General features: G+C 40.7%; 1 protein-coding gene across 2 annotated transcripts; it reads right to left on the reverse strand.

Annotated features, from left to right (window-relative positions):
• Nucleotides 1–161: 161 nt before the first annotated feature.
• On the reverse strand, nucleotides 162–9,970 carry acy3.2 (aspartoacylase (aminocyclase) 3, tandem duplicate 2). 2 transcript variants are annotated; one of them, XM_084561363.1, is made up of 7 exons: nucleotides 8,346–9,970; nucleotides 4,317–4,543; nucleotides 4,044–4,236; nucleotides 2,439–2,532; nucleotides 2,239–2,346; nucleotides 1,416–1,528; nucleotides 162–1,293 (listed from the first exon to the last, which is right to left on the reverse strand). In XM_084561363.1, exons 2-7 carry the CDS (start codon nucleotides 4,541–4,543, stop codon nucleotides 1,099–1,101), a joined length of 930 nt encoding a protein of 309 aa, XP_084417489.1. In that variant the 5' UTR covers nucleotides 8,346–9,970; the 3' UTR covers nucleotides 162–1,098. The 2 variants fall into 2 exon arrangements, with proteins under 2 accessions (XP_084417489.1, XP_084417488.1); XM_084561362.1 differs by lacking the exon at nucleotides 8,346–9,970 and adding an exon at nucleotides 7,386–8,294.
• Nucleotides 9,971–10,700: the final 730 nt, after the last annotated feature.

The raw sequence follows: 10,700 nt of genomic DNA on the forward strand, positions 1-10,700 counted from the left end.
AAGACTGTTTTTTTGATATAAATTGTCACAAGATGATGCATCCTAACGTCGAGGTTAACATCTGGCATTGCTCAGACCTGGCTCGCATCAACATGCTTCCTGGGTGATCGATCACAAGTGGGCAGCTCTGAGTACAGGTCTGATCACTCTGACCACACTTGGAGGTGCTGTGGGATACTTGTGACCTCAGTGTTTGCTTAAAATGCAACCTGACAATACCTCTGCATAATCGTGTTTTGCATCATTCATTTTGTGCTACATCTTCACATCTACGCCATCTACCGTGATTGTGAAAAAGAGAATAATAATACACATAATGTGTTTAACTATATCTGTATGTAAAGATCATTCTTGTTTTCTTTTGTCACAGTTTCTCCAATATGGCTTCCTGACCAAGAACAACTGTACTTTAAAACATCCTCTCCAGCGTGCATATGCTAATATAAAAAAGTCTAACTATACCTGCTAAGCATCAGCATGTTAGCATCTTCAATGTGAGCACATGAAGAATTTATAAATGAAGCAAGGCACTGAAGTATAGTAAGTGCATGCGGTCTTACAGATAGCTAGTGTGACAGTCAACGGTGACAGAATAGATGAAGGACTCTGTCCCTTCAGCTGACAAACACACTTCTGTTGGCACCCGAGCAGATCCACTGGGATTTAGTTTTTATTAAATGAGAAGTCCAGAAACGATGGTTCATAGTTAATCACAGAGTTAATCAGATTTTTATTAATTCATTATTCCATTATTATTGCCATAGTACCAAAAATATTCCATCAGAATATTCCATGAGATCAGGCGTATTTATTCTAATAAATACAGCGTGTGCAAAAGATATTCCTGTGAATCATCATCCAGTCAAGTACAAAACAAATGAGCTCCCTTTTAACTTTCAAGGAGGTAGAAATGATTTCAAACTGCTGAAATGCTTTGTAGGACTTGCCTGTGTTATTGCACTTGTGAAGTGTTTGACAGTCATTGCATTAAGTTTGTGCGTTAGCTTATTTAAGATGATTCAGACATGTAGTGTACACATTTAGTCTCTCATTATCTAAAGTCAATATGCTTTGGTCTTTTTCTCTCTCTCTGCACTCTCAGTCCTTCTTCACACATACTGAAGGGATCTTCAAAGTGGTCTTCCGAGCTAAATGGAAAGCAATCTTCTTCTCATAGTAGGCACATTCGTTCACAAAAAAAGGGTAGAGCGCTTCCCCTTCATGCTTCACAGTCTCCCCAAGAAATGACAGGAAAGCGGGCTCGCCTGGCTGCAGAAGCTTGAAGTCGTTATCCTGAGGAAACACATGAACATGGTTTCCTGGATCTTTCATTTTATGCACGTTAGGGCGGGTTTATGAAGTGCTGTTTGAGTGAATGTCTTAGCTAAACACTGTGCATCCTTCTTGTACCGTACCTGAAGCTGGGGGTGTATGGCAGCAGAAATTTCACCGGTCACTGGGTCCCTCGGGTAGTCTACACTTCTCACCAGATTGTATACTTCCACTTCACCTGCCTCAAACGTACGTCCTGTTGGCGGAGGACAGTGTGAGTAATGCTCGCTTCCTCAATCAAGGCTTGCGGTTTAAAGTGAATCTGCGTTGTCTGCTTCCAGGATTCAGGATGCTCCCTCCATTGCACTGAACTAGACACGCAAATCTCACAGGTACAGTATGTACTGTATCTGAAAACCAAGGGCTAAATCAAAGGCTAGCACAAGAACGATAACATATCAGGGCGATGAAGCATTTTATAATCAGGTTCAAAACACTCATCTGATTCACAATTTTACAAAAGGCAAAGCACACCATTTATTTTTGTGGCTTCCTCATTGGTCCTCACTGACCACCAACCAGAGGGATCATACCCTCTGGACATGAGGACATGACTTTCTATGTTACTGTTGCTAGGTTAGACAAACAATAGCTATTGTGATTCTTCTAACATACAGTCAACAGGTGAGTGCACAACAGAGGAAATAACCATAAAAATAAAAAAAACTGAAAACTTGTGAAGACACTTGTAATGTTTACTTATTTCAAGTGTCAACAACCGTTGCTAATGGTAGCCGTCTTGCCTCCATGTCACCTCTTATTACAACGTTTTTCCATGGATATCTGTTGTTTGACTGAACTAGCAACAGTAACACAGGAAGTCAGGACTTGACAAAGGGGCGCTCTGGTTAGTGATCAACAGACCAATCAGAGCGCCAATAAAGGGTCCACTGGGAGACTGTTTACCAGAAGTGAATTCCTGAAGCCATCTCATTGTGAGATCCACTGCCTCTTTGACTGTGTTAAAGATATCAGCTCTGAGGACACCGTGGGGTTGAGGGCCGACCTCGATTGCTGCCGGGAAACGAGAAAACAATTGCTGTAATCAGTCCAGTTATTCATGAATAAACCTGCATGTACACACATGCATACATACACACACTTACCAAGGCCACGCTTGCCCACTGACTCTAAGGAATAAGCCTCAGATGTGGGTATGTCTAGCTGGATTGCTCTCACGGGCACAGAAGTCACTTTAGTCTAAAATCAGGTAAAAACACAGAACAGGTTGAATTTTTATACAGCTGTGCTTGCTCAGTGAGTTTTTGGTACCTTCCTTGGTGTTTCTTGTCCTGCTTTTCTACCTTTGATTGTTTTCTCCTTGTGTGTGCCGTCCTCATTAGTTCCTCCTATATCTAGACAATCGCTCAGCCCACCTTTGCTTATACTGTTCTTATATAGTCCTGCTGTTACCTTTGTTCTTTGTTGTTGTCTGTTTGTTACCCCTGTCAATATATTTCCCCCTGTGTAGTTACCTCTGTTGTTGTTTCCTAGCGTTTCAGTTCAGTGAGTTTTTGTCTAGCCTTTGGTTTTTTGGTCTTCCCCCTTTTTATTTTTATTTTTTGATTACCTTGCCATCCCTGCAGGCCCTTTAGTTCACGTTTTTATTTTTTTTTCTAAGTTGTCATTAAATTAAGTTTGAGTCGCTCAGTCTGCCTCTTTGGACTGTGTGTCTTGCTCTTGGGTCCTCCCTCCCTTGCTGCTTAACGTGACAGGTTGATATTTACTGAAATGCTGAAAAAGGTCAAAGTTTCCTCGCATCCTGTAAAATGTCTCGACACCTACTGGACAGAGTTTGGACAGATATTTATAGCTCCCGGATGATCAAATCTAATGACTTTGGTGATGCCTCGACTTTCCTGTTACCTCTGATGTCATGTCACAGTCTCTGTTTGACCAGCTACTTCCTCCACAATGAACCATAACTGTAATTTGTTTGTGCCAAACAGCAAATATTGGCTAACAAGGCAAACTAAGGCAAGTCATGTCAGCATGTAAGATTTATCATTGTAATCATATTAGCAAAGCAAATATAACAAAGTGTAGGCTACCTCACAAAGCTCCTACCATGACTGCAGACTTGTGCAGATATTAAAATCCCTAATTTTTCAGACAGTTACTATCCCAACCTCCAGATTCAGACACTCAAAGATATGATGTAAATCAGGGGTGTCAAACTCATTGTAATTCAGTGGCCACATACAGCCCAATTTGATCTCAAGCGGGCCGGAACAGTAACACAGTAGAATGATGACCCTATACATAAAACGACAACCAAGTTTTCCCTTTGTCTTTGTCTTGAACTATCCTTTTACAAAACATGTTATGAACAATCTGAAGTTTCTTAAGAAAACAAAAGTGCAATTTCAGCACTAGCTACCTTCTACTGTTTATTTCTGAGCCTCAGTGTTGTATTATGTTTGCAACTTTAACTGCAAGAGTGCAAGAAATGAGTAATAGAAGAGTTTTATTTGGGAAAACTGCAGTTAATGTCTTTTTTGCGCCTTGAAAATTCATCCAAAACTGGCCCAATCTGGCCCGCGGGCCGTAAGTTTGTCACCCATGGTATAACTAAACTGATTGTAATTACTCTTCTCTTGCATACAGTATTTCCAGTGAATAGTAGTCAAAAGTATGAACATAATTGATCTTGTATTTAGCAGATTGCCTCCTTTAAAATACGAGTCTTTGCCGATGAGTGAAGCTTGTACCTGTATGTACTTGAAAATGTGCAGAGTGACCCAGTCCACGGAGTAAAAGATGAAGCATAGACCCATGTTGGATGTGGTGTTGTGGAGATCTATGAGCAGATCTACGGCCTGGTCGCTGCCTTTGGGCCCCAGCTGAGCATTGAGCTCCTGAGCTCGCCTCACTTCATAGGGTGTTGAATCTGTTATGGGGGAACTGGAAACCAGAAAATCTAATGAAGACTTTTCTCACTTATGCACACAGCACAGAGTTTTGGTACCCATGTTCTCACTCACCTTAGCAAGGCACTGGTAAAGCAGCGGTTAAGGTCAGACTCTGTGTATCTTCTGCAGGCATCTACGGCCCGAGGATTTGATATGAGGGTGGTTATAGAGAAAGGTCCAGTTTTATCCACCTTCTCTTTCTGCATTTCTCTAACCACGTAAATCCCTGACATCTCATTTCCGTGGGTGCCACCACAAATGGCAACAGTGGACAGTGGCGGGACAGAGACGGGCTCCATCTGTTGTCAGGAAGAAAGAAATAAAAAAGAAGAAGAGAGAAGGACTGTTAGGTGATAGTTGAGACTTTTAAATGCACTCCCTGAGCAAACCAGCAAGTTTATAACCAGGGAGGAGTTATCGGGTTCAGGTTTGTGGGCAGAAACTGTCATGAAAAGTGCCACAGAGTGATTTCATAATAAGTGACTGACACTCACAGACACATTAAAGAGTTTCTTAGTACTTTTGTTAATCTTTAAACAGATGTAAACACAACATTAGGGCTTTTCTTGTGTTTAAACATAGACACACAAACGATTGCCCTTTGACAAACTGCCTTTTAGAGGTGCAGCTCAAGGACAGGCAACAAATCTGTCTGTTTGCCAGTGGAAAGCCTATGTTTCCTACTAAGAGACATTACCAAGATTATCACAGATCTGTGCAATCTCTTCAGCCACATTTATGAGTGGGCCCAAATCCCTAAACGCTCTTCAACTGTCGGAGCGCAGTGATGTTTTCAACTCATTCATCTGGCAGTCACAGCTGTTTCTAATGCTCCCGAGGCTCATTGGTGTCATTTAGGTGGACCTTTTCCTAAGCTAAATGGTTATTTGTGTCTGGCGTTGTCTCTGAAGAGACAAAAGGAAAACAATTAGCTTCTTGCAAAACACACCTATTCTCACAACTAGGCAGCTATTCTCTCACAGTTTGAATGCGGCATCATGAAATCAGACTGTTTTGCGTATGGGACGCCCTGTTCTGCATTTCAAATATACATATAGATTATTTCTCAACCGTCAGATTTAGTTCAAACTGTTATTAACTACATTTTATTTAACTGTCTTAATGGGAGAAAGATGTTATATTGCGCACAAAATGTGTTGCGTGAGATACCTTGTTGGAGCCGAATGTTGCTTTGTTTTATGAGAGTCCCGTTTTAAAACTTTGAGATGCCCGTTAACAGTTAACTGAGGAGGGGGGAGATGAAGTTACAGCCAAACCAAAAGAAGGTCAGCACAGTAACTCATCTATAAATGGATGTAAGATAGTCAGTGTATGCATGGCTTGCAACAGATTATATATTAGGACAGCATGCCGCAGCTTGTAGTTTAGAGAATATAACGGAGGGTGACAGAATAATTAAATATATTTATAGATAATAACATGTAGTGAAATGCAATGCAATGCAATTCCTAGAAAGTAGGAAACCACATGTAAACCTGCAGATAAAACCCGAATAGTGGGATTTGTTGTTTGCAATTCGCCTTGATCACCCTGTTCAGGACTTTGGGGTACGGCATGCTGTTACCTTGTTTAGTGCTGACACTGCACAGTTCAACTCATGATTCCTAACAGAAAATCATTATGTAAAAAGGTTTCATTTCATGTTTTCTTCAACATCTTTGTTTGTTGGACCCACACTTTCAAACAGAAAACTTACAACATGGCACGGCAATACTACCAACAAAAAAATAACACATGAATGAAATACAAGCAAGAAACACTTACAATGTGAGAGAGCTGAGAGTAAAGCTACTCTGAGTCATTGGAGCGTCTCTGTTTGTGTTCAGATAAAACCACGTCAGAGGTCAAAAGATTAACTGAGTTCGTTTGTGGTTGGCAGGTTTGACCTTTTTAAAGAGACATCAGCGCCTTTTTAGCCATGACACCAAGACTGTCACAGTGAAGTGTCTTGCAAATTCACAAATAATAGGGCTGACCTAAAATATTTTTTTAAAAGCGATGAAATGAATATTCCTTTCACTTCCTTTTTTACTTATATTAGCAGTAAAGAAAAGCCAGGACTAAATGGTTTCTTTTTGTCAGCAGCTACAATATCTGAGGACGTTTATGTTGGGAAACGGGGTCAACAGCAGGAACGCAGGAGGTCCTACAGCTGCTGAGAGGACCTGTCCTCAAATGCACTCTCTTTGTACATCTGCATGCAAAACATTGTGCTTATTTTGACTAAATCTTTTCTATTTCATCTTTGAATAAGGAATTAATCATGAACAGGGCTAATTAATTAACATTAGCAGTTATGGCTTTATCCATAAGACGTATTTATTATTTAATCAGCAGGTGATAAGTTCCTGCAGGATGTCTGCACGTTTCTTTTAAAATGTATAACATACAAATACTTTTATATAAAAATTATAGATATATGGCGATGCATGCATATATACGTATATGACTGCCAGTATAGTAAAACCTGTAGTAATATAAAATATGTCTTAATTGTCGCAGTTACAGCTGTTGACAACCACCGCACAAAAATGACAATAACAATTTCATTATAGTGCGTTAGAAACCATTAAGAATGGTTCAATAGCTTCTAATTAACAGCAATATTACCAAACCTACAACTGACTTCAAGTCACAACTGGCCCTGTCAGAGTGCAGGAATGTATTCGTATTGATGTCCTTTATCTGCACATCTCTAGGCGACCCGAGGGAACACTCACTACAACAGCAGCTCTCAAAGAGAAGCAGCAAGACATCATGTAAAACTGGTTCTTATTTGCAGCACGAACCAAATTAGTGAGACTAGTTTGCCTTGAACACAGTTTTCAGGGCTTTCAGTTCACCACTACAAAGAGAAAGTCATTACAAATACATTAATGGAGCGTAAGACGAACAGATGTAGCTCTTCTGCAAGAGCTACGTCTGTTAGTTGACAACAGATTGTCGACCCAAGATCAACAGCGCTGAAGACCTGAGGACAGAAGGATTAGAGGAGAAGTGCATGTGGAGCATATGGTGAAACACTTTCCCTCAACTTTTAAACAGAAAAAACTTCACGTGACGTACCACTATACTCGTGGAAGATATCCAAGAAACAATGAGAAAGCCTGCATGACTTACCTTTCAGTCAAACTCAGCCTTGTTTATCACTCGCTGAACTTTCGCAACCTTTGAACAGGAAGCTGGATCAGAGCACCTATGCAGTGTTTCATAACCTGCATGCAAAGTGCCTCAGCCAGCGCTTTCCAGGCACGAATGAATGAATGGTAGTACATCCGTCCACACACAGATACTGATAGTTTTGCTTTCCAGCCGTCCCCCCTCCTTGTTTTCTCGTACTGTAGTTATCCTTTCAGGGACTTACCTCTTTTTCCTTCTTCAGATCAAATTTCAAGCAGTGACTCGTTTAGTGTAGTGTAGCAGGAACTTCCTGTTTTGTATAAAACCAGCAGGGTGTCTGTGCTGTGGGCTGTGGTGGAACTGAGAGGTTGCGCAACAATTGAGTGCAACAAATAGCATGTTTAGTTTAAGGAATCCAGAACCTCAGCAGATATCAAGCCGTTGTAAGTTGCTGCTTAACATAAACTGCACTGAAACAATAAACCAAGGAAAGATGAGTGCTAGGAGCTTATCAGCAACGAATCACACTTCGAAGAAAGTGTCAGTATATTGTGGAAGCATTTTTGGCAGAGGTGGATTAAATGTTTTGCCGTCCCAAGACAACACACACATATGTTTACACTGTACCCTTCAAAGTTAGTGTGTATTTACAGAGTTAACTGGTAACTGAAAGCAGCTCACACGCCCACGTTTTCCACCAGTCAGCGTGCTTTATTCAAATAACTGGGCGTTTAATTTAACTTTAACCCGTTTATCGCTGCAGATCACAAAACGTTTTGGCAGATAAACCACATTTGTATTGGAGACAAAGGTTTAACAAACATCAGGACACATGTATACTTGTTTTTTGTAATGAGTGTCAGAACCTGCTAGATTACATCTCTCCACTTCAAAATATGCCACGTTATTCTATATTATACTGGGGACTACTAATCTAGAAAAAGGTAAAGAGTAAATTACCTCTCAACTTTCAAAGCTTTCAGCTCCATATGACCCTTCCAGTTTATTTCGTTCACTCTCTCTCACTCTCTCTCACTCTCTAACAGAAGTCCTTAGCTCCATTTAGACGTGTAATCCCATTGAATCCTTCACTTGATCATAAGCTGCTTCCTGTCACACGTTCACCTCCCCGCCTCTCCTCCTGCTCTCAACATGTTTTAATTCAGTTCACTCTGACAAAGTCTACTGGCGGGAACGTCAGTCAACGATTAATTAAGTGGATGCAATCACTGATGTCTGTCGTTCAACTATTTTGATATTTGACCATTATCTGAACATCACAAAGTACAGCGACAGCTCACAGTTAAAATAACAGCTTAATACAAAACTTGGCTTTATTTTGTGGGAACATTAGGTAGTTCCCTTTATGCTGTTTTTAGTTTAAAGGATAAATTATGAATGTGTCATTTATATCTTCTAGACTTGACTGTTGCAACCCTTAATTGTGTATCCATAGTGCTATATATTACACTGTCTGGCCAAAAAACAAGTTATTTAACCCCAACTGATGCAATGAGTAGCTTCTCATTTCTTAAACAACCATGTTGAAAGACACATCCTGTGGTCGTGGAAAAGAAGTTAGTCTGTTTGAGAAGGGTAAAATCATTGGCATGCATCAAGCAGAGAAAACATCTAAGGAGATTGAAGAAACTACTAAAATTGGGTTAAGAACTGTCCAACGCATTATTTAAAAAAAAATAGTGAGGAACCATCGTCTTGGAGGAAGAAATGTGGTCGGAAAAAAATACTGATTGATCGTGATCAGCGATCACTTAAACGTTTGGTGAAATCAAATCAAAGAAAAACAACAGTAGAACTCAGGGCTATGTTTAATAGTGAAAGTAAGAGCATTTCCACACGTACAATGTGAAGGGAACTCAAGGGATTGGGACTGAACAGCTGTGTAGCCTTAAGAAAACCACTAATCAGTGAGGCTAACCAGAAAAAAAAAGGCTTCAATTTGCTAGGGAGCATAAAGATTGGACTCTGGAGCAATGGAAGAAGGTCATGTGGTCTGATGAGTCCAGATTTACCCTGTTCCAGAGTGATGGGGGCATCAGGGTAAGAAGAGAGGCAGATGAAGTGATGCACCCATCATGCCCAGTGTCTACTGTACAAGCCTGTGGGGGCAGTGCTATAATCTGGGGTTGCTGCAGTTGCTCAGGTCTAGGTTCAGCAACATTATGTGTCCAAAGAATGAGGTCAGCTGACTACCTGAATATACTGAATGACCAGGTTATTCCATCAGTGGATTTTCTTTCTTCCCTGATGGCACGGGCATATTCCAAGATGACAATGTCAGGATTCATGGGGCTCAAATTGTGAAAGAGTGGTTCAAGGAGCATGAGACATCATTTTCACACATGGATTGGCCACCACAGAGTCCAGACCTTAACCCCACTGAGAATCTTTGGGATGTGCTGGAGAAGGCTTTGCTCAGTGGTCAGACTCTCCCATCATCAATACAAGATCTTGATGGAAAATGAATGAAACACAGGATGGAAGTAAATCTGGTGACATTGCAGAAGCTTATCAAAACAATGCCACAGTGAACGTGTGCTGTAATCAAAGCAAAATGCAAAATATTGGAGTGTGACCATTTTTTTTGGGTGGTGACTTTTTTTGTGTACATAATGTTTGTGACAGTAACACTGAAACAACAGCTTTCAGGCCAGTTTCCCTCAGTGAAGTAATGAATGCCTCACCTGTTTCTTTGTTCTTTGTCTTTGAACGACTGCGCAGCTTTATTTCCGTGTACATTGTTAATCTTTTATTCCTTGAAAACACATCTGTTGAGGAGGATATTAAAGTTTATATCTGCAGTTCCCGAGGAGGGGGACATAAAACAGCAATGCACAGAGAGGCTTTACAATATATCCTAAAAGATAAAGGTGACCATATTTGGATAACAGGGAGGAGCTGGGGAGGGGTGTATCTTACTCATGATCCTCACAACAGCTTGTCAGTCCCAAATATCTCTCTCTGAGGCCTGATATCTGCTTCTATATTTCCTTTTCAGGAATCACAGATTTCTGTTTATTTCAAACCCAGTAAAACACACCAAGGCAGAAACTTGTTCACCCCAAAGACAAAACACCCAGGCAAAAACAGAGTTCATGCTGTTCAGTGCAGTAAGGAATGTACAGACTTGTACGTTGGGGAAACAAAACAACCATCCACGAGCACATGTCTCAACACTGGATAGCCAGCTCATAAGAAAACAATTCAGTGGAGTAAAGGAAGAGATGTCAAACTGGAACACCCTGAACAGGGAAGGTGGACTGAGATATAATCTACCTTCAATTTACAACACAG

The sequence above is a fragment of the Chelon labrosus genome, assembly GCF_963514085.1.
Source record: "Chelon labrosus genome assembly, chromosome: 2".
Classification (NCBI taxonomy): domain Eukaryota; kingdom Metazoa; phylum Chordata; class Actinopteri; order Mugiliformes; family Mugilidae; genus Chelon; species Chelon labrosus.

Excerpts from the sequence above, each read along its gene's own strand:
- acy3.2 (XM_084561363.1), bottom strand. The coding sequence starts at position 4,543 with ATGGAGCCCGTCTCTGTCCCGCCACTGTCCACTGTTGCCATTTGTGGT. Across the intron at positions 4,237-4,316 it reads TTTACCAGTGCCTTGCTAAG|TTCCCCCATAACAGATTCAA; the intron begins GTGAGTGAGAAC and ends TCTGGTTTCCAG. Across the intron at positions 2,347-2,438 it reads AGTGGGCAAGCGTGGCCTTG|CAATCGAGGTCGGCCCTCAA; the intron begins GTAAGTGTGTGT and ends GTTTCCCGGCAG.